The sequence below is a fragment of the Ammospiza nelsoni genome, chromosome 14 (genome assembly GCF_027579445.1).
Source record: "Ammospiza nelsoni isolate bAmmNel1 chromosome 14, bAmmNel1.pri, whole genome shotgun sequence".
Classification (NCBI taxonomy): Eukaryota; Metazoa; Chordata; class Aves; order Passeriformes; family Passerellidae; genus Ammospiza; species Ammospiza nelsoni.
This window is the reverse complement of record NC_080646.1, coordinates 6,941,432-6,965,933: the sequence shown is the minus strand read 5'-3', so window position 1 is coordinate 6,965,933 and position 24,502 is coordinate 6,941,432. Positions and strand designations below refer to the sequence as shown.

At 42.6% G+C, this 24,502-nt stretch overlaps 1 protein-coding gene across 2 annotated transcripts in view; it reads right to left on the bottom strand.

The window, feature by feature from the left end:
- Positions 1-24,502, bottom strand: part of AGBL1 (AGBL carboxypeptidase 1) — a 266,994-nt gene that overhangs the window by 157,254 nt on the left and 85,238 nt on the right. For both annotated transcript variants that reach the window (XM_059482534.1, XM_059482535.1), the window contains exon 18: positions 5,756-5,936. In XM_059482534.1, coding sequence (XP_059338517.1) covers positions 5,756-5,936 — 181 coding nt within the window. The remainder of the gene's footprint in view (positions 1-5,755; positions 5,937-24,502) is intronic.

Below are 24,502 nucleotides of genomic sequence, written 5' to 3'. Positions count from 1 at the left end.
GCTCAGCAGCAATTACATCTCAGTGTAAATTTGCTTATGCAGCCAGCTGGGCCAGGGCTTGCATATATGTCTACAAATCCTAAGAAGGTATAGATTCCTGATTTTTAATACATTTCCCCAATTCCTGCGCTGATGATACTGAGGTATCCTCCACAAACTCTCATCAGGTGGTTGTGGCAGTCATTGCAGCAGGATGATTTCCCTGTGCCAGGGTGTAATCCTGAGGAAGAGCTGCCTCCACAACGCTCAGAGCTCCATGAAATGCCTTGTGCAGCCAGGGCTGAGATGCTGGATCAGGCTGCATGGCAGCCAAGAGCTCAGCATCCTTTTCATTCCCTCCAACCCCACTGCACAGCCTGTGGCACTAATGCACCAGGCCCTAACAAGGCACCAGCTGCTCCTTTCCTGTCTCTCTACAGAGCCCAGCACGGGCACAATTGTGATGGGAATAACGTCCCACAAATGGGACTCAAATAAGCATAATAACAAACAAAAGGGATAATGACACACAATCAAGCTAACAAGAATTATAATATAATTCAATCATCTCATTAACTTTACTAAAAGCTAGCTTTGTACACCAGTCTCCTGGCTCCTGAAAATGTCTTCAAAGGAGTGCACACATCTGATTACCCACTCACATCATCAGTTAGGAAAACAGACACGAATGCAGAACAAAGGGATTCCTTTCTGAGCCTGTGGAACAACCTGCTCACATCTAATATTCATGCTAACTTGAAAATGCAAGGTAGAACCTATCCAAAATGAAATAATTCCCAAGGCTAGAAGCTGAAATGTTAGTAGTCCAAGGCTGTAACATCTCTGAGCCCACACCCAGTGATTTTTGTAGTAAAATTTCCAGGTGACCTTGCATGGCCAGCATAAATTATACAGGGAAGAGCACAGGGACACACACACCACTCATTGGGCACCTTCAGCGTGTCAGAGCCCACAAAGACTGCACATGCTTTGGCAATTGGCAGCTGGGAGACTGATGAAACATGGAACAATGCCTTGGATCCTTCCAGGTTTTAATATGGCCATTAACTAATTAGATTTCACGACCATTTAGAAGACGGATGATATCGCAATCTCCATTCTATTAGCAAGAACAATATGGTACCTCCATGAGAAACCTGCCAACAGGAGAATGAGACCTCAGAATTTAAACAAAAATTTACCTGCCAACAGGAGAATGAGGGCCCAGAATTTAAAGAAACCCTAGGTCCTGTCCACACCACACTTTTTAGTTGTGATGCTCAGTTATTAGGGTGGACGCTGGGACAAGCAGTTATAAGCAGCAAATTGTGTTCACTCACTGGGCCAGACTCCTGAAAGCACATGAGATATGCTGAAGATAAAAGGAATTGCAGCAAAGCACCCAAAATTTCAGCTATACAGCTCCTGAGAAACAAAAGCACCAAGCAATAAGGCCAACTACTGACACAAGGCTGATGCTGAGTCCCACAAACAATGATATCACACACAGGCTCCTGTTTTAGAGGCTCAGGCACACTATAAATTAGGTGAGGGTGTTAAAACAACAGCTGGCTGCTAATTAGTCACAGCCCCCCTCAGCAGGGTATCAGCAAAGTGGCAGAGAACATCTCAAGTAAATTAAATTTTAAAAAATCCTACTGCAATCACTCCCCTGACAGACCCTTCCTTCATCTCCCCTCTCAGCTTTTTATTTATTGTAATTACTTTAGTAATAAGATTTGTTTCCTTGTTATTATATATATTACCATGCAGGGCAACAACAACAACAAAAAAATAATAGCTGGGAAGAGTTATGGAGCTTATTTATCTCCTTGGCTGTTATTGGGCCGTTGGGTGGAGAGAGCAATGAGGAGGTGGGGGCCTGGGAAAAGCAGTAAATAGAAAAGAAAGCATATTCCTTGGGAGCAGAGACATATGGGGGCATATTTACGAAGGAGGAAACACTGACAATGAGTGAATAGAGCTAATAACTCAGGGGGCCCAGCAGCCCTGGCTGATAAAGGAAGGAATAAACAACCCTGCACTGGAAGTGCTGTCAGAAGGGAGAGTCCTGGGGTGCAGCTGTCTGCAGGGGGATGTTTATCACAGAAGGAGAGCCAAGGATGGGCTGTCACATCAGCACAGCACAATAAGGGCCTTGGATGAAACTGGGGCACCTCCCACAGCAGAGAGGAAACTCAGACGAGTGTGTGGTGCAGGGCCAGACACCATTTCTGGTTGTTCCACCAAGGAACAATTCACTGAAGTAAGAGCTAAGAAATACTGCAGCTCATATTTTATCTCACGCCGTGCAGGCACTAGCCACATTTGGTACCCTAAGCTCTCAAATCCATCACTGCCCTCTCAGTGAAAGGCAACAGAAGCAGCACCTGAGGCACCAAAGCAGCAAAGAGCTGTAAAAATTTCTGCTCCACTTGAGGAAAATTGGCCCACACTTCACATGCACGTCCCAGAGCCACCAAGTAACCCAGTACAGATAGTCACAGAATTTGCATCTTTGTCACCTCTGAGGTCTTAAGGAAAGAAGCGGTGCACATGCTCTTGCCACCTCACAATGTGCATCTCAGAGCACAGCCAGGATATGTGAGGGTTGAGTGTTTAGCAATTTAAAAATGCTCTTTTTTCCAGGTATGCTTTGCCTTCCACATATGCCTTCCCAACTACTTTTGGCAAGCTGGTGACAATTTGGACGCAGAATTTCTGAAGAAAACACGGGGACAGACTCATAGAGCATCTGTCAAAGAGCAGCACACAACTCCTGTAGCAACTCTCTCCTAGAGAGAAACTCCATTAATTCAAAACCATTCTTTTCCAAGCCTTCTCACATCTCTGCTCTGTCCTTGGAGAAACAAACACATCATAGATTAACCAGTCTGGGGAGAGCCTTTGGAGTGTGTTTGCAGAGTGCACGGCACCAATTTAGAACTAAACTTCTCCTTCAACCCTCTGACCACAGAGAAGCAATAAAGAGAAGAGGGATGTCTGCACTTGTACAGCTTTGTGTGACATCACCTCGAGACTGAGTCCTCAAGGATGCAGTTCTGCATCATAAACTGACTCCTCAGACCAGCCATTAGCTTTTTTCCCCTATCCCTGATCCTTTCTGCCTCTTATTGCCCAGAGAACACAATGTGTCCATTCAGGAGAGTAAGCATTAATACAAGGCAGAAAAAGGTTATTTATACAAATAGTGTCTTTGGGTATAGAGACAAATGTGATGCTTCTCCCCCTCCTACAATTGTCCTTCCAAACAGAAGGCTCCTAAGGTTAAGTGGGACCACACTCCTTTTTTTCCCTTTGTCCTTTTTGAGACCGTGCAGAGGAAAGCTGTTCTAGGAGGGATTTTAGTGGGCATTTCTCTCTCTTTATGTCAGTAATTATCAAATAACTGAAGCTTTTCTCTGATAGGCTTGAGGAGGTAATGAACAAAGCCCCTGAGTAAACAAGGAACAGAGAGTAAATTAAAGGGGAGGGAGCGTCAAGGGAGAGACAGAAATCCCAGCACTTCACCTGCCTTACCCTGGAGATGCAGAGCTTACTCAGCCTGTGCTGGGGGAGGGCAGGTGCCAGAGAAAACAAGATTTTTTTAAAACAGATAAAGAATAGTCCATGGCTATATTCCAAAAGAAAAACCAGGATTTCCTTACCTAGCTGCTACTATGGTTACCCCACGCCTTTTAAGAAATGATGTGGCTTCCAATAAATTTCCTTCATCTAAAAAAAGACTCCCCAGCTCCCATCTCCACTCATTGGTTCATTATTTTACAAAATTAATCAAGTTCTTTTCAATGAAAAGCCTCCTTGATTCAACAGGAGGGAAGAGTGAGAAAAGGGAAGCAGATTAAAATAAAAAGGAAACATTAAAATCAGGTAAAAGAAGAAGAAGTTGATGCCAACTCTTACACACCCACTCTTACATGCTACCAGTAGACCTGAGCCCCAGCACAAAAATATTGCATTTAATATAGGAGGAATCATGGCTACTAAAAAGCATACATATAAAGAAACAAGAAGAATAGGGAAGGAGAGAGAATCCACAGGAGGATTCACAAGACAGATGTATTTAATTTAAAGCATAAAGAAATTTTTTATTCCCCTCCCCAGGCCTCATGATCAATAAAGGAGATGTGGCCAAGTCCCTGTTCTCCTGGTCCTATCCATTGAAGGTTTGCTAAACTCTTCTTCATCACCAGATTTAACTACAGTTCAAGCTCACCTGCACCATGGAACACAAAACACACGTCTCCTGTGTGACACATACCCTTCATTCAGGTGTCACCAAGAGCCACATTCTCCCTCCTGAAGGTCCCTTCTCTGCTGTGCTGGTTCCTGACAGCTGGAGGAAAAGGTCAGCCATTCCCTCCAGTCCTACCTCTGATGGAAAGTTTAACTAAGTGTAATGAGAGGAAAAAAATAAAGGGGAAAAGCCACAATTGTTTTTCTTGTTCCTTCTGTCTGTGAGGATCTAGAAAGCATTTGGTGCCCGCAGAGGCCTCAAATACCCTGGGGCAGTACCCAGCTATTCTGAACTGTGCTGCCAGACTTCTGGCAGACCCAGGCCCTGGGGAGCACAGCAGCCCAAAATCTGTGACTGCACATGCTAGAGACTGTCAGAAAAGCCCAAGGTGCTCCCTGGTGAGCCACTCACCCCAAACTCATTTGAGTTTTAAACCCAGCTCAATGTAGTTGTTGCTCAGGATTTGCTTTTCTGTTCCTGTAACACCCAATCATCACAAACCAACCCCAAAGCAGGTGTGGGACTGTAGCTTAAGAAAAGTTATTCCTCTACACTTTGCTGTGTTCCAGTGCTTATTTAAGCCCATCTTTCTGCTTTGATATTTGTGTGCTCCTCTGCAATAAGCCCGGGGGGACAGTTGTTGCAAACCCTACAAGACCCCATCACCATCAGCAGGTCAAGACAGCAGCCACTGGTGGGATGTGATCATGATGTCCTGCCTTTGCATTGGGCAGGACCAACAATTATTAACTCACTGCCACTCCACAAACACCCAAAGTTAACGAATTCCATCAAATTCCTCTGCAAACTGGAGAGAGAAGATTTGTTTTCCAGGAAAGGACAAGCCTACCTTAGCTTAGTGCCCTCTTCAAGGTTCCACACACCAGTATTTATTTCAGCTCAAAATATTAGGAGCAGTTGTACCTTTTCTAGTCATGTACAGGGAGAGGGAAGTTAGTGTGGGTGGATAGGGAGGGTATAAGGCAAAGAATGCAAAAAGGAATCAATATTTTTCCAAGATCAGATTCAGCATCTCTTAGGAAACATGTGGGAAGGAAGATTGAAAAGAAGGTGGGAGAAGGAGGAAGGTTCACTATACAGAAATATTTCTGCGAAAATTTAAGAAATCCTTATTCATCCTCCCCCACCAGGTTATACAAAGCATTAATTACAGCCAGTTTTTCCCAAGCATATCTGCTTTGCAGCTGTATTCTGCCCTGCTGCTTTAGCAGAATGGATAAACCTCCATTTGTCAGTAAAGGTCCTGTTTCTCCAGCACCACTTACACTCCTTCCAGGGAACTGAGAGATCTCCTGACCACAGACAGTACAGAGCCACATGCACCTCACAAATGCAGGACAGCACCCCAGGCCATGCCTCAGATTCATGTTTTCCATACAGGACTGATAACAGGATGAATAAAACACAGGGGAAAAGTGAATTCTCAGCACAAACATTGAAGATGAGACCTGCTGGGTGCACAGACAAACCCCCGGGTAATCACACGTCACAACTCACTTGCCATTGATGACTCCATCAGGATTGAGCATGGGCACAATCTTGAAGATGAAACACTTCCTGAGGAGCTCAGCAATGGGATCGCTGCTCACCAGGAACTCCAGGGTGCCCTTCATCACCCAGCTGGCGTTGCTCTCCCCTGGGTGAACACGGGCTGTGAGGAACACGTAAGGGCGGCTGCCTGCAAAAAGCAAAGCAAAAACACCCCAAACTAAACAGGGCTTTTCTTGGAACGAGATCTTTGCAAGTGGATTTTATTTTGAATTTAGATAACAACCCAAAATGAATTCTAAGGAAAATACATCTCTGTACATTCCAGATATTTTCTCAAGGTGCTATTTATAAACTGATCACAGATTTGGTCCTCAGAACCAGCACAGAGCCAATCTCCCTTTTTATTCTGTGATAATTTCTAGATATTTACATGTACCATTAGAAAGCATTCTGCAGGTGCAGGTTACTGCCTCCAAACAGCTTTACCATACTTTCTAGCAATTATTGAAATTTGATCCCATCAAATTTCATTGAGGTTTAAAAGGCAGCAAGAAGTTATTTAACTGTCTGAAGTCCTACTCCACTTTCAGTATTTCACCATTAACAATTCAGAACTTTCTAAATATCTAAGCAAATTTTCCCCACCCATAAGGGGCTCCAAAGACATGCAAGATGCCTGATCTCTGGAAATAATTTGTGTTGTAAGGTCAAAATCATAATTAATTGGACTAAATTGATATAATTAAAGAAAATGCACTAATATGTTCACCAGAGCTGCAGAGGTTGAGTACACAAACCTAAACATTATTTCATAACAATACAACAAAAGCTAGAAATAACAATGCACATGGCTAAGGCAAGCTGTTGCTTTTGGTGGAAAGACTTCTCCAGTTTTATATAAAATAAATGCTCACTCAGATTAGAAAGACTGATTTTCAGAAGTTGCAACTAGAAGAGTTCATCTGTTTGTAGCACTACTTTCATGCATGGCAAACATAAGCTGTGGCAATTTGAGGTAGGGGAGGGGATTTGGGGGGTTGCTTTTTTAAAAAAAAAAACCCAAAGAGTAGATTAAATTTTTACTGAACAGTTCATTGAGAATCTCTACTGAACCTATTTCAAAACAGACTTGCAACTTAACAGCAAAAGTTTCCTTGTTATCAGATCTGTTATTTGCTGTTCCTGTGAAAAAGCCGCTAAACACATTTGGTCTGGGTACAAGCCTCCAAAAACTCTGAGCATACATATGCTTAGAAAAGACCAAGTTTGACAGCAGACTCTTTGAAGATCCCATCTGTGCTGAGCACACTTCAGGGATGGGCCAAGGAAACAGGAGAAGGCAGAAGGAGACACCTGCCAGGCACAGAAAATAAAAGGAAAGGAGAAAGCAATTATCTGTCTTCAAACGATCCTTTTGTGAGCATTCACTATCACAAGTCAAGCTGACAGATTTATTCAGTGGAAAGCTTTATCTCTCAGGGCATCACAGCCATGCCAGGGCAGGTTTGCCCTGCTCCATCAGGACAGACAGAGCTCAGGCTCTGTTCCCTTCATGGACTGGGAGAGGCAACAGGACAGAATGCAGAACCAAAGGCATCAGCTGAGTGCCCTTGTAAACAAGTGCTGAATTAGCACCTTACATGCCTCTGTCCTTAGCTCCCAAAGCCATCCTTCTGTTTCCAAATGTGTTACAAACCATTGATCCATCATAGTAAAACAGGGAGGTAGAACACCATCCCCAAAAATACAGAGGGTAATAAAGGATGTTCAGCTGTTTGTCTGACCAAGAAAAGGCTGTACCAGCACTGGGAATACATGTGAAATTTCTCATTTCACATTCAAACAAGGAATAAGCATTAATTTGTCTCCTTACCTGTATATTCTGTGCAATATATACTTCACAGCACAATTTATTTACATCATACAGGGACACACTCAGATTTGGAAATAACCCCACATCCACACTTCCCTCTTGAGCAGTTGGTGGGCACTAGAAGAGTGAACTGCACTGCCAGCTCAAAGAGCTCATACAGAGCAATCATGTTCTGGTCCAGTAAAGCAACTGGGGCTCTGTTTCTCAATTGCCACATATTAGATTTTTGTCAGTCATACACGTCACCATACTGGGGGGGGGGGGTTGGTACATTTTCATCAACATGTACTTAGGCACTTATGGATTGTCAAAGACTCCTTTAGCTCCTGCAGAACCAGCCATTCTGATTTTTTCCCCCAAAATTAGAAGACACTATTTCTTTTCTTTTCCAGTTAATTGTACATTACTATCTACTTTAGTAATGCCTTATAATAGCAACAAACAAAAGCCAGATTTCACAAAGACATCAGCTGCATTTTGCCATTTCCAAACATTTTCTCTTTTCTCCCATCACCATGATTTAGTGCTGTTTTGCAGGCTCATTGCTGAGCTAAACTTATGGGGCTGTGCAGTTATAGCTGGGAATGAGGCTCCTGAGGACTTGTAATGGACAACAGCTGTAAATAGCACAGAGCAAAATAAAATGTGCTCTCTTTTGCAATTGATGAATACGGCTTTAACAACTCTTACCCCTTCTGGATATTGATACAGAGTTCAGCTTCTTAAATGAGAGGTTCATTCCTCAATCAAAATAAGAAAAATAAAAAAACCTCTAAGCAACAGCTTTCTCATGTCAGAAACCCAGGACAATTTGCCATAATTCATAATTGCAATTGCATGGGGCTGGCAGAGATCTGATTTCTGCTGTTTCTCTCAAGGCTCATCAAAGTCAAGCTTGTCTTAGACTCAGTGGTGTAAAAGCTCCTGGAGTCTCCAGATCTTAAACCCCAGGAAAGATGAGGGAAGGGAAAGAGACCAGAGATCACCTACACTGTTCTCATGTGGGTGACAACAAGAGGGCCCCACTGCCTGCAAGTCCAGCCAAGGAAATCTCTGTATTCCAGTGAAAGTTTCCTTTGAAAGATCCCCTCCTGCCAAGCACATCCTCAGCTCTGACATCCCACCCACAGGAGAGTCATAAAGGTTTGTACAAGCAAGGAAACCACAGAGCTTGTTAACTGTCTGTTCCCTTCACAGGAGCCAAATCCCACCTCCAAATGCTGCTCCCCCAGAGTGCTCCCAGCACGAAAACTAATGAAGCAGCAAATAGAGCAAAGAGCTGATGACATGGCCATAAAACTTGCTACTCTTGAAACACCTGGAAAACAGCAGGAGCGGCCCAAACCTATGGTTTACAGCATATCCAGTTACTTTGGAATTGCTGTGCTGACTGCTATTAACAGCGCTCATGAAAGGAGCGGACAGAGCACTGGCCAGCCATGCTCCACACTCAGCTGGCAGCACCAGGGGAGATCTCTGCACTCAGTTCAGCTGATTCCCTTCATTCCTGCCTTCCAGCACCCCCATAACTACAGTCCTGACCAGACCAGCTTACTGGTTTATACTGATGCCTAGCTGCCCTTCTCTCTCTGCTCTTTCAGAGCTCCACAGTACAATTTCCCTCCTAAACCTCTCTTAAGGACTCACAACCTCAGGTTCTCTCAAATATCTCCTCCCAGGACCAGAACTGAGTTTAAGTCTTCAGAATCCTCAGGCCAACTCCTAGGCAGCTCCTTTCCAGGTTCAGAGGAAGCTGCCAGAAAGCTCAGGTTGGCCATTTATCTCTGCAAAGCCCACATGACACACAACTTTCTCTGGGAATGTAAATAATAAAAAGGGAAAGCAGAGGAGACTTTTTGTGCCACATAAAGCCTTATCCAACAAATCATGTCTCCTTACACTGTGCTACATTTCAACATGCCCAGAATATAACATGGCATCAACAATACCCAAGGTGGGAGATTAAAGAACCACTGATTCCTCTTGCAAAACTTCGAGCAAAGAACCTTTGAATGATAATTTTACTAATGCATCACCTAATTCCCATCTCTCCTTCTCTTCACTCATTTTTGATTGTGTATATATGAATGAAAATGAGAGCTTTGTTCTTCCAGTAGTGCTAACTTGCTGCTTAATCTCCTGCCTCTAAGGGTCCTCCTCTAGTCGTGTCATCACCAGGGTTCACTAAGAGGTGACTTTGATGTCACTAATCGTGACATCAACTGGGGAAAGAGAAGCCTGAAAGAAAAGAACAAAACCCCATTAACACAGCAGTGTCCCTCATCAAGGGGAGCACAGAAAGGAAATGAAAAGCAGCTCCAGATGCCCTGACCTGGGCTGCTGCTCTAAATTATTTCAAGCTGAGGTTTGAGCCATGCCATTTGTAAAGGGACAGGGCATTGAAATGATGCAGGGGTAGGATTTTTTAAGGAGTCAAAGGGAATTATGTACACAGCATGTGAAAAATTCAGTCTAGATCTGGGTCTTGGGCTGGAACTTTCTGGCTGTGCCTCTGCAAACTTCTCTTTCCTTTGCACAAGCCCAGGGCCATTAAGACACAGGCTTGTTTTTCTGCTTTATGTCTAAGTACAGCACACCTACCATGAGCATTACACAGATCAAAGGGCCAAGTTTACCCCAGGATATAGCAGAGAAAAACCAAGAAAGCAAAACTTTTCCTTCCAACTTAATTAACTGTTCCCACTACGGGCTGTTCTGTGAGTAAATGATGGGTAAACAGGAGAACCATCACATAGCTCTTCCATGCATGTCAGAGCTGCTTCATGTCCTGGATCCTCCTGACATGCCCAAGGCTGCAGAGTTATGCAAAGCCAGAGAGAAGAGGGGATATGGTGTGATGTACAATGAATATATTAAAGTATATTTGTAAAAAACATCAAATACTGAAATCACAGAAAACAATGAGCCTGATCTGAGGCAGAATCTGTGTCAGATACTTTTCTCCTCTCCTAAAACTTTTCCACCAGTTGTCAGACTTTCAGTTGCCTTAAGACAGAATAATTCTTCCCTGCCCATCTCCCCCTACACCAGATTGCCGTCTCCTTGCTGTGCCTGTTTTTGGCTAGATGCTCCAAAAGCAGATACATCTTAATACAGAGGTAAAACACAGTCTAGCAGGATCAGCTGCTGTTTTCCAGAATTATCAATGAGCTATTCCTTTCTTAAATGTTTCTTTATTATATGTATTATTACTGTTACCTATGGCAAAGAAGCGAACATAAATAATCTCAGCTGCCTGTTCCCTACCTTCATAGCTTGATGGGAGAGTTTCAGCCTCCAAGTTGCTTGGCAACCTTCTTTTGTGTACATGCTTTATGAATTCATTCACCTCTGAATCAGAGATGATCAGGAGCTGAATATGGGCACAGACTGCTCAGCCTCAGCTTGACCTCCCACTAATGCTGGGTTTGAACTCCAGGAAATTGGTAAGCAAGTTGTCAAGGCTGTTTTGGGGAAGTTTCCAAAACCCCAAGCTCTTAAAGCAGCAGGAACCACCATCATTATTTAGCAGCACCTTCAGTGTGACTGAAGGCAAAGGAAACCCACACAAACTAATTCCAGTTCAAATCCAAGCATTCCTCTTGTGGAAAGCTGGGGAACAACTGAACCTTATTTCCAGGACTTACACCCATGGAAAGCCTACTGTAACCCTTTGCAAATTGCCTCAGACAATAAGGAGCATCCCCATTCCCACTAATGCACCTGCAATAGTCTAGCAGAAATTTCCAGTCCTGGGTACACCCACTCAGCATTCACTGGCATATCCAGTGTCACTCTGCACACCCTCTGAGCTGCTCAGATATCATCAGACTTCAAAACTGATATCATGCAGGTACCTTATTAAGCTGCTGTCAAGCAAGTAACCTGCATTTACCTCCTGCCAGGGCTGGCAGAGGAATTCCTCTGCCTGGGTGCAGCTCCCACACCTGTGCTCAGCGCTGCCATCCATCTCTGCTCCCCTCAGCCACATTCCCAGGGCATGACACCAACATGGGGGACAGCTAGGAAAAAGTTCTGCTAAGAAGGATCAGGGGATTATAGCAGATGAGATAGTAATGCAAAGCAGTTGCAAAAATGGCAGCTCTCATGGGATCCACACCAGGCAGGGAACACTCTGCTACTTCCCTCTGCTCAACCCAGTGAGCAAAACCAAATAGCTGCAGTGCTGTGCCCACTGCTGCCCACCACAGGTTAAAAATAAACTGATGAAAACTGAAGAGGTCATTGAAAATCATCAAATGTTTAGAAGTCTTAGGCTGAAAAATTGGAGAGAATGGGTTTCAGACATGGAAAGGAAAGGTGAACAGAGAGGAAGGAGAAAGAACCTTTAAATTGCAAAAGGCTGCTATAAAAAGATTGCAATCACCTGTCCTCACTGTCCACTGGGACTAGGCTGCATAAGGAGAAACACAAGTTACTATCAGCTAAGTCAACCTGTGGTGACCTGAATACTGGCCCTCCCTCCTGATGGGTCCTTGCTCATAAAGTCCTGTGCCTCCTCTACAGCACCCAAAACAGTGCCAGCAGAGGCCTGCAGCCACATAAGTCATAATAGCTGCTTCAGAAACTTGTCCATGGTTCCCCTTATTCCTCTGGAACTAGCTCTGTGTTCTGCTGGAATTACTATTCCAGTCCATTCCGCCACCTCCTGTGTTCTCTTTGATGCAAGGTGTCTGCTTTACTACTTAGTGTTAGCCATGTTAACCATTAGCCACTAATTAGTGGCTAATCAGAAATTTCAGAAATATTTCATCGTCGTATTTTGACATCATTAGGGCTTCTTTGCACATACAGAACAGAATTATTTATGGAAAATTCTGTCTTACCTGCTCATTTAGTGACAGTCTTTCCACTTCAAAATTGGAGTAATATAATTTCTGAGATTTCTCTCATTACTACTGATCTTCCAAAGCCTCTCTATTACCCTCAATATTACCATTTCTCAGCTTCTGCTTACGTATGCCTTGCAAGGTGTGAGCACTCACTAAGATGAGGTCCAACACATGATCTAGGTAGCTGATGTAGGGAGCTCCAGATTATCTGTCAGAAGGCAGGCAAGGATCTATCACCCCCTGCTTCTATAACACACACATTATGGCTTTAATTTGTTCTGTGGCAGCAGGCAATTTCAGATACTCAAGTATTTTGTACTGCCATGGCCAGGCCATCAATCCATGCGTTTTTCAGTCAGCATGGGAGAAATGTAGACTGTCTTGCAGAGATGCAAGGCTTCTGAGACCTGGCAAGCAGTAAAAAGCAGTATTTTCAAGTTAGGCATATATGTGACTTTCACCTTCTGGGGTTTCTGCACAAAGACAAAAGAACTGAACTGAGAGAAGAACTAGAACATTGACCTAAACTGTCCCATGCCTAAAAGAAGGTGAAGGCAGGAGATGAGTGCACAGAGACCTGAAGGACAGCTGCAGTAACAGGCAGAGTGCAGAGATCCATGGAGCTATAAAATCCGTGGGCTCTTTTCCAAGAGAAGGATTTCATCTGAAATGAAATCAGGCAGGAGGAGCAGACTGAAAAAGCTTCCATTGTCATAAAAATATCTGCCTGGGTAATCCACAGTGATGGAAAAAGGAAACCCTGATAATTTATGTGACAGTTTAATGGGATTTTGGTGACATTGGATACTTTAGAAAGAATTTGCCCAAATAGGACAGACAGGACTTTAATAAGGCTTCAGCTCCGAACCAGCAATATTTTCACCCCTTGCTTTTACATTTTATTCTACATACCCACTGCTCACTCACAGCTCATCTTTCCCATTTGCAAGGCACATTTCAGCACTGCAAGAGCAACAACTGCTCTTTCTGGTTGGATCCCCTGCCAGAGAGGCTTCTGAGTATCTGATCCCTACAGGGATCAAGCTGCCTTTGCACCTACAGGGCAGAGCATCACTGAGCTGTGAACTCTGAGGCATGAGCTGCCCTCTGGCCACGTCCCCTGCTCTGTGCATGGCACTAACAGCTTCTGTGTGGAATTTAAGGGCAGCAGATGGAGCAGGAGCTGCTGGCAGAGGGGATGCCCACGGAACACGCTGCAGGAATAAATAAATGGCTTTCACACCCAGTGAGTAAAGCCTCAGCCCCCATCTCCTGCCTGTGGGGGACACAGCCTTCACCCCCAGCACAACACCCCGTGCCCTTCACTGCCATGGCTCCCAGGGCAGGAGGAATTGCTCAGAGAGCCATACCCGGGTGAATCCGGGGCTAATGGCATGAAACTCCACTAAGGAACATTTAGGCTGAATATCAGAGAGTTACACTAAAAAGTCTCCCCTGTGGAGAGGTGGAAGTTAACATTAAAACCACATTGCCCAGAGCACAAGAAGTCATTTTGTATACAACAATCCTGAAGTGGCTGGGGACAGAAATAACCCAACAGGAATTTGTTTTCTTTGCTAACTTCAATGGATCCAGTTAAGAAGCCCAAGTTTTGCTAATTTCTCCTTCTGGGAAATCCAAGCATGAAAGAAATGGTAAAAAACTGGGTGATGATCTCAGTATTTTGCCCGTTCTTAGAACCTGCCTGTGAGCCCTAAAATGGGCATGAGAAACACCTGCCTGTGTTTTTTTCACTGCTGGAAATAACAGCCAAGTTTAACAGTTTAACAAAATTTAAGTTGTGTAGTACTTCAAGCTGTTCGGCTCTACAGAAGACAATCTCTACAGTTTATTCTAAAAAAGCTCTTTACTCTTTATGCAGTACATATTTAAAACCCACCTATTACCACCTACACCATAAAGTAATGTTTATTCTTAAATATGTGTTGTGGTTTTAAGTGGCACAGATCCATCTCTCCCTGACTTGAAGTCTTCCTCAGGGAATGACTTGAAAGTAGCAAAATATATTAAAAGAAAGTACAATCAGAACCTCTCATTGTCAAATTGATGAAATATCATTTTTTGTTAAGATAAAAAGCATCACAGATTGCCTCTGATGGCAAAAGTTAAATTCTTGGTCTTCACTTGATTTGATATTTATTGCTCATTGCTCCAGAATCAGTCAAGCAGGGAATGTTTCTTAAAAATAATATAATTCTGTATTTCTCATGGAGTAAGCAAACTGTAAGAATTTTAAATTGTGTGTTTTCTTACATATAAAAAACTCAGAAGAAGGACGAAATAAACAGAAAGTCTACAAAAACCCTTCTACCACTTCACTATGTCAACAGCTTCCCAGTAAAGGACCTTCTGCAGGTTAACCTCATTTGTGGCATCACTAAATTGACTTTTACATTACTGCTGTCTAAGTCTATCCTAAATCTTGGAACTGCACTGTCCATGGCTGATCCCAAAGGAAATTCTTGCTTCCCACAAACAAAAGATCAATGAGGTTAAACTGTCTCCAATTTTTGAATAATGATTCCTGTCTTCATGGCAAGGTCTCAGATGAACTCCCCAAACACCTGAGCAAAAGAACACAAATAAGGGGTCAACGTAAAAGGTCTTTCAGTCAGATCATCAAGAGAGAAAAACTGATGCTGGCCCCAAGATCTTGTATCATGACATAAGCAGCACCATCTCCAAAACTGTACAAGGTGTTGTGTGACAGACCATGAGCAGAACATAAGTTTTCCAGAAGAAACAGCACAGATGAGCCCTGAAGTTCCCAACCAAGCTCATATTGTGTTTTTTTTCAAGCAGTTCTACTATTGAGATATCCTAAAGATGAAGAAGGAATCAGGCTCACAGGCACAATCTGAGCCCCAGAGTACCTGACAAAACTAGGTGGAACAAAATTTGCCACTGCATAAAGCAGGTAACATGCAGAAATTTCAAACAGTCTATGGAAAGGCACGCTAAGCAGTCCCTGTCTCAGGTCAGTAAGTTGTTCCCTTCAGATGCCAGCAAAATAATGGCTAATGGATGATGTCTTTCTGCATCAATCACTGCAGGGAGCAGAGCTCAACTTAGGAAGAGTCATCTGTTTGAGGAAATAAGATGGTAGGGAGGTTAGGGTGAGGAAAAAGGTTCTTTTTATCCCCACAAGTTGCTACAAAGCACAGAAAAATGTTCTCATGAATAAAGGAGTCAGGCTGCAGAACAGTCCTGGCATCCTCAGAAGAAACAGAAGTGGAAGATGAGATGTCCTTCCTTGGCACTCCGTGTATCCCTGCAAAAGTGGGAGCTTTCACACAGGAGAGCTTTTAGTTCTTCACAGTTTCCTAAGTGATATTAAATTTATTTAAAAAGCATTCTCCAGAAGGTTCTTTCAGGCAAATAATTTAAGAGCACAATTGGTAGTTCCTAATCAGTTGGAATTTCTGATGTGTAGTTTCTGACTTCATAAAGCTGATAACGGTGATATTTCCTCAATCCCAGTGCCTTCCTGCACTTTCACCCCAACACTTTCACAGCAGAACTCTGAACTTTTCCAACTCATCCTGCCCCAGAATCCTTCCACTTATAGCTGATTCTCTCTATACAGCCTGTAAAATCCACAGCATGAGCTCCTCTCTTAACGTGCCATAAGAAACACTCATATCAAAACCATTATATTGCAGAGCATTCACAGCCACTTCATCTCCTGCTCTGTAAACTCTGAGTGCTTTTAAAAGAAACACTTATTTATATAGAAGAAAATCCCTGTAAATCATGGTCATGACAAGCTAATGGCTAGCATTGCAAAGATGATTTATCTTCTTGCTGTATCTAACAAAGCTTCTTATGTTAATACCTTGTTTTCAAAATATGAAGAGACTTCTAACTGATGCTTTCTAACTGCAGCTAATGAAAAACACCTTACATCAGAAAATAACCTTCCCCTGCCACCTAACACTCCCATCAACTCTCAAAATCAAAGGATCTCCTTGAATTATTTCCTTCCTCTGTATTACTTAGGGTGATTCCCTCATGGATGAAGAAACCAACCATTCAGTCTCACTGCTTGCCTATAATCCAAATTCATTTTAGGGTTTGCATGCATTACCTGCATGTTTAAATTTGATATATTTTGATTTCTGCTTATTAAATTACATTTGATGCAGGTTATATGGCCTCTTGGGGAGCACTACCCTTTGTGCAAGCATCCATTTTATCAGGGCTGAGCCTAATTTCACATTACATTTTGACAGGCTGGAAAACAAGGTCATGGCCATGATGTCTGTGTGGTAAATGATGCCTTTTAGCTGGTGGGGGAAGACTTTTGATAAGCAAGAAGGAGGATCCTGGGAGTGTTGTGATTTAAAGGGTATGATCTAGGATACGAAATTAAGGAGCATGCCATCAGTGATGAGCTGTTTCAAGTCTATTGACAGCATTCTCCATAGCTGGCAGGGCCATCACCTTTGCCAACACAGAGACTATAAGCACCTCACTACATGTTTATTGCTCATTCAATAGTTAGTAATGGCTAAAAATGGGGAGAACAGGGATAATGGGGACACCACAGCCCTTAATGACATGCCCAGAGGCCTTCATCTGTCTCTTGCTTGCTCTTTCAGCCTCTGGCCAGTATCTCTTTTTGAAGCACAATTCCCACGAGCTGAGCTGTGCCTCATGGTGACCCTCTGGCTGTTGTTTTTGTGCCCTTTCAAAACGCTTGACAGAACTGTCACAGAAGGAGCTTGGCATCTGGAGGCTGTGGCAGGCACGGTATGACCTGATTCATAAAACACAGCTAAACAGCTTGGCCTGCCAGAGGCCAGGATTTGCAGGACTGAGCTTAAAAACGGCCTTCAACGCCTGCTCTGCTAAATGCACTTCCCTGCTGCACACAAAACAATTCCCAAGTTGTGAGGGTGACCTGAACACCGCAAAGTAACAAAGCAGACAAGACACTAATCTGGTTACAGCCTGCGCTGTCTACTGCTACTCAGGACAGGAAAGGGATGACCTCAGCTCTGGCTGCACCTTTTGCACATGGCTATAGGGGTAGGGAGGACTTCAAGAAAAAAATTAAAAAGTTTTTTTTTTCAGAAATTTTTTCAGAACTTCCTCAGCACAGCAAGCACAAAGGAAAAAAAAAAAAAAATTAAGCCAGAGATAGTTTCTACTGCATTATCCACTACAACCTCATTTTTACAATAAAAGCCTCTCTGCATTTTTATTTCCAGCAGGCACAGCCTGATCAGCAAGGAATTTAAGGACTTTCTGTGCTCCCATCCATCTACCTATTTTCTTCATCTCTACTTCAATCACTAGTTACAGCCTTCTGTTAGGTGCTCACCATGGGACCTAAACATCCTCTGGGAGACCTGTCAAAGTCACTCTGATGCCAGTGATAATAAATTCCATCTCACTCATCTTGTCTTGAAGCACTTCATAGACTGAAGATTACATGTTTCAGGTGTGTTCCAAGTTATGAAGGTAAGGATTTACAGAAAAATCAAGTAAGTTGATCAAGGATAAAATACAAATTAGTCAGAGCTGGAAGCTCAACAGCTGTTTCCCAACTCCAGTCAAAGAGTTCTGTGCCATCCACATTCACCCTAGAAGTGATTTTCTACATAATCCATTACTTCAAATCACTTCCTCCTCTTTTCATTAGCGATGAAAATGAATTGAATTGGGCACTTAGACATAATCAATAGAGCCCTCTCAGTCATGTTATTTGTCCTATATCAAGATCAGCTGTCATCTTCATTCTGGAACCCACCCATCCTTCCCAAAATTATCAAGGACACACACATTTGCAGAGTGCTATGGTATTCCTTAATCCATCATTATCATGTCATGTTTTCAGACTAGGGGAAAAAGCAAAAGATTATACAAAGGTGATAAGGGAAGAATAAGGAACTAAAATAGAATGTTGGTTCTTAAAAAAGTAAAATAAAAAAAATAAAGTTCCTAAGTTGTCCAGAAGTCCTTCCTTATCTGTGGGCCAAGACATATCTCCAACCCCATTCTGACTTCTTCATTTACTCATCACCTCATGCCCTCATCATGTTTTAATAAAAACTTCAACATATTTAATTTAACCTCACTATTTCAAAGCACCCAGGCTAAGCTAGAAATATTTTCAAAAGAGTTTGTTAAACAAATTCAATTTAAAAAAAAAGAATAAAAGCTTTTAAATAAGAATTGCCAAGTGGCAAGGAAAATAACTTTCTTTTCCCCCCCCCACAGCTAAGAAGCCCAACAATTACAACTGATAGAGCAAATTAAATTCTAAGTGCATTGGTGATTTGATAGATATCATTTTCTAAGTGTTAGAGCCACATAATAAGTGCCCTGAAATGATACAGAAGTCCAAGTTTAGCTGTCTGAGAACACTGGTGCACTTTGCAGTATCTACCATGTCACTCATCAGCTCGTTGATCTAATCAGCACATTTGCAGTCTGAGCAGAGCAGCTGTCCTCACTTGTTTTTTATTTCTATTTCTGCATTAGAAACAGGTGGGCAAGCTCAGAGAGCTAACAAGTTTCTTTTTGATGTAGAGATGGACAAATCCTCTCATTAACAGAATGGCCTTTTAAAAATCATTATGGGGTATTTTTAGCCCCATTTCATTTCAGTATTTCTGTATAATTGCAGCCCATTAATCACAAATGCTTGTTTCTAGAATCTGTCAGTTATAGGCAACAAGTAGTAGCAGCGTGTGGCATCTGCAAACTACTACTTTCAATATTGCTGATTATTTTACTGGGATAAGATTGGCTGCATCAGTCACACAGGAATGGATCTCATTCTCCAATTACAGAAATTAAACTCAGTTAAACAGGTCAGGCAGAAATCTGCATAGACCCTCCCAGCAAAATCAACTTACAGGTGGGAATTAGAAATAGCAGGTGTTCAGAATTCCAGATACAAAACCAGGAGAAAAACAAATGCACACCATGTGTGGCAAATACGCCTCCTCACTCAGTAACGCTCTTGGATAAATTAATATTAAAATCAGCACATAGAAATAGCATTTGATTAAGATCAGCACATAGAAATAGTGTTTGCCACATTTCACAAGAGTGTGGAGCCCCTCACATGGATGTGGGCAGAGTAGCTGAACAAACTATCTGCTTGCAGCTCTGGCAAACATGCACTAAAGCTGTTCCATACAATCCAAACAACTCCAGGCATTTGTAATGCACGGCTAGCTAGGTCAGCCTTTATCAGGCAGAAATGCATAGCTTGGAACATTAAATCCAGAAATTAGATTGTTGTTTTCCAGAAAGTTTTCAAAGCCTTGAGGTATCAGCTGAATGACTTTTCTATTTTCAAGTCAGAGGCAGCAGACAGCCTCTCCAACCAGCCAGCCAAGATTTGAAAGCACCAAGTAAATTCCCAGTTTAGAAGGATAAAGGTGAAAGCAACATGAAAGTTATAACGCCACCCACACTGTTTCCCCACAGTCTGTTAGTTCTGGGTGTTGAGGAAGGGTTTGCCTGTGCAAGCTGAAGCCTATTGTTAGAGTGAGAAATTCAAGAGTCGCAGGAGCGTGAAAAATCTACCTCAGAGTAGCAGAGATCCCTGTTAGCAGGACACACTCTGGGTTCTGTCACAGCCTAGCAGTTCTTTAACACAAACTGTGCAAGACTTGACAAACTGTCCCCGAGCTGAGTTCCCAAACTGAAAGCAAGGGTTTGCTACAAGAGTGGCAGACCCCATTTTTTGCCAACCATGCCCAATCTTGCCATCCAAAATAGTTTTGTTCCCACAAGATCGTCAGGCATCAGAAAGCAATGTGTATCTACCTCAATCTGTGTACCAGCACAGCTTTTCTGGAACAGAAAAGGAAAAAAATGTTGAACCAGAAACAAAAACTGCTCTCTGAGATGGCAGGAGCGGTTGTGTGGGTCTGACAGCAGCTGGTACATGTGCTACACCCCCTGGGATTTCCAGCCACACATTACTCTTCCACAAGGCCACCCTGCCAGCTGTCCTGCTCCCAGCTCTCTGATCACAGCTTGCCTAGCAGTTATCAATGAGGAGGTACAACCAAACAGAAAGGAGAACAACTGGTCACGTTTCTACTGCTAGAAAATTATAATTTCTTACCTTACAGAAGGCTTGAACCTGAGGAGCTTCTTACTGACCTTTTAATTCTGTGAGCAAGAGCGATTCACAGACTGCCCCGCTAGCCACACCTTCATCACTACTGACCAGAAACACCTGCTTTATTTAACACAGGTGTCCAAACCCAACTGCCTTCAAGACAACCCACTTCACACATCAGCAGGTGCTCCAGCCCTTCTGATCTGAGCAAAAACAGCCACCCTGTGTAATATGACACCTGACCAGCTGGGCAATATTGTGGCCAGATGAAGGAACCCCTTTCTGACTTTGGTTTTTATCTTGAGACACAGGCATTGACTTTTCCCACCTTGGTAAGCACATTGCTCCTATCAATGTTCAATCTCCAGTGACAGTCTGACCCTAAAATTATGTCCTGCCTCTCACAGCCCATCTCTGCCACATTGAGGAGAGATTTACCTCAATTCAAAAGCTTCTCTGGCTGACTTACACAGTACCACAGTGACCTTTCAGCACGTGGCCCACAGGACTAGAATTTATGGCCAGGCATGGAAAATGTGCCACTCACAGGAACACGCTGATTTGGGGTTTTTTTTGCCACACCATAATTTGGAGCTAATAATAGAAACCCAGTAGCAATTTAATGCCTTTTCACCATTTTAGGCAGGAAGAGCTGCCTGGGGGCTCTCCTGGGCTGTGTTTCAATATCTTGATTGGCGATTGGAAACACAACACCTGCAGGATTCTCACAAACTATTTCCACCTAAGGGAGAAAAGATTATTTTTTTGCCTTTCTGTTAGGGCAAGAATTTGGGCAACCTAGAACTCCTGTAGAAGCTTGCATGTCAACTGCAACGAGAAATGGTCCTGGGGTGTTGGAAGACAGGCAAGTTCCAAGCAGCTGCCTATAAATTTCCAAAGCTATATAAGAAATACTTACAACCAAACCATTTTCAGTTTCATTGATAATTTTCAATGCCTTGTAGCAAAAATACTAGTACCACATTACCACACTCCTGTGAGAAGACTCTTCTGAGGCACTTGACAAACCAATCAAGAAATAAAATAATTATGACTAAGATATGCTAATTTAGATTTTCAAGATGTTTAATTCATTAGTGTATCAGAAAAGGCTGTTATGTTTTGGAAGTCTGGAGGATTGCCAGCCTTAAGCTCTACTGAGAGAATCATAGAATATCTTGGGTTGGAAGGGACCCACAAGGATCATCAAGTCCAACTCCTGATATTCAAGCCCAAGTCCATACCAACCAAGAAGATATTGATAACTTATGTTCCAGAAAGTTCTGCCTTTAATCAGATTTTTTTTTTTCTCTAGAAAGGACATGCAAATGTTATAAAGGTTATATATCTCTTGGGGCAGAAATAAGACTGTTCTAAATCAAAGATGGAAAGGCAGCTGAACAAGTGCTGAAAAAAGTGCTACAGAATTTTCTGCTCTATCCCCTAAGCAGAGGACGGCTTATAAAAAATATCCAAATTTCAGAAGGAATTTTATATTTAAAAAATGCAGAACATGGCAGCTGAATGAAGAACACTACAAATAATCTCATTTGAGGTGCTTATTCTGCCATCATGCTGCATTAGGCAGAGGGTGGGACAGAATGAGAGATTACCCTAATATTTACTCTTTGCTAAAAACACTGTGATTGCCTATGCTTCAAAGCCCAGTTTCAGCATCCTCGTTCAGTGTTTTCTGTCCATTCCTTGCTGCCTTGACTACTGGAATTCAATATATTAATATGTATTTTGCCAAGCTCACAGAAGGCTGACCACAGTGTCAAAACTGTGCAGGCAGAGTCGGCTCCACCAAACGCTGGGATTCGAAGAGCATTTGATACATCATGAAAAATACTGGCCTCAGCCTGCAGACAACCATGTGTCTGTCTCTCAAATTTCATATTCCATTCAACCAGCTTCCATCTTTATGGCAGCAAGCTGGATAACTCAAGCAGGAGCATAGTTTTGCAGAAATTTGTCTGCTCTTTTTGCAAGGAGCTGCCAACGCTGTTGTGACTGGGATAACAGAAAGAAAAAGTAGAAGAGATGATTGAAATTGAAAGGCAATCTTGAGAAAAAATTCAGCACAGACCATCAGTGTTGCATAACTGGACAGCTTTGCTTTGGCTTCAGCAACTTGAGAAACTGTCTATTCAAGTGGAAAAAACCACATATTCTCAATTCTGTAATTATTTAGCACTGTAGAACACATGACAATTTTATTCAGCCTTTCTTCACTGCTGCATTAAAACAGGATAACAGTTTTCACAACAGCTGACTCTTCCTGTCACCAAAAACAAAGTGTTTGGTACAAAGTGAGAGAGAAATCAGCACCTCTGCCTGGCAACCCTGCAAATTAGGAGAAAATCTTCAAATAAAAAAAAAATACAAAGACACAAACCTCATTATTGCAGATGCAAGCCTAAAGAAAAAATGTTTTTCTCCAGTGTTCCATAATCATCTCAATCAATTTTTATACACAGTAAAATCTGTTCACTTTTAACTATAATCACAAATAAAGAGAAGAGATAGAGAACTGATGAAAGCAAAAAAGCAGAACAGGTCTGTAAATGGAATACTTGAAGGAAATGTAATGTTGGTGGACACTTGCTGCATAAGGTTGCAATTTGGTCCACATTAAGTACCTAGAAAGCTACAAAAACAGTCTGTCAGAGAGAACATCTTCTGTTCCCATTCAGTGGAAATGCCACCTAATGGGGGAGCCCCCAAGGAGCAGGTGCTTTCTTAAGTTCTTGCTTTCTCTCCTGAGGTTATCACCAACAGCAGCAATGGCTCTTTCTTCTCATATGACATACCAATGTGGAGTTGTCATTATAAAAGCCTATCAGACCTTCCCACAGGAAGCAGTCAGCAGCCAGACAGCTCTGGGGAGGTGGATTGTTCCCCGTTTGGCAGACACGTGTGACCTGAGGGTCCGTGAGCAGTGGCTGTGCTGTTTGCACGCGTGCTGGAGGCAGCGCCACACGCACTCACAGCGAGGAGCAGACGTGCTCGCTGGTGTGAGCTGCTCCCAGCCAGCACCATGCCAGGTTAGCGCTCCAGATGAATTGCTACAGGCAGCCCTTCTGCCTGCTGAAAAGATCATTACCAATCAAAGCAGGTCGTTCTACGTCCTTATTTTAACACTATTAGATGAGAGCTTCCTTTAAGGAGCGCAGCTTCCTTTGGGGCCGACTGACTCCAATAAGGTGTTGAACTAATTTGGTCCCTGTTTCACTAGGAGATGTGTCATCTCCAGGTCTGAAAAAGTTATTCAAGAGAGCTTGAGCCTTTCATAATTAACATGCAACACTGGTTGCCACACGGGGAGCAGGCACAGTTATAATAACTCTGAGTCAATAATTCATAAACTATAATGCATTATTAATCAATTATTGAGGCCTGAATTACATTTAATGAGATTAAGCTGATTGGAGCACTAAGCTGTTTGAGTCATATTGATTTAATCAATGTGCTTAATTAAACTGTGTACATTTTCCACATGATCATTATTTCCCAGTATCCTGCATAAGTGGCCCCTGCAATTCACATCCTCTGCTGTTCTTTGCTCAGGAATTGCTCTTTGCTGCAATTTATATTTAAAGGTAAAGGGCTTGTTTCTTCCTAAGAAAAGATCAAAGTTGCAAAACAACCATCTAAATAGCTTATACAAGCAAATTGAGAAATGTTAGAATAATTTTCCCAGCAACTGTGTCTTTTTTATTCTGAAGGCTTAAGATGAGACCAGGTAAAACCACCTCATTAGTCTCACTTTATCCCTCATTCCAGCTCCAGGAGCATCTGCAGATTCAATGGTATGAGCATTCTACCATGTCTATCCCAAAAACAATACTCTATCCTTCTTCAGAAACATGCCTAGACAAAAAATGTGCTTCAAATCCCCAGGAGACTACATTTAA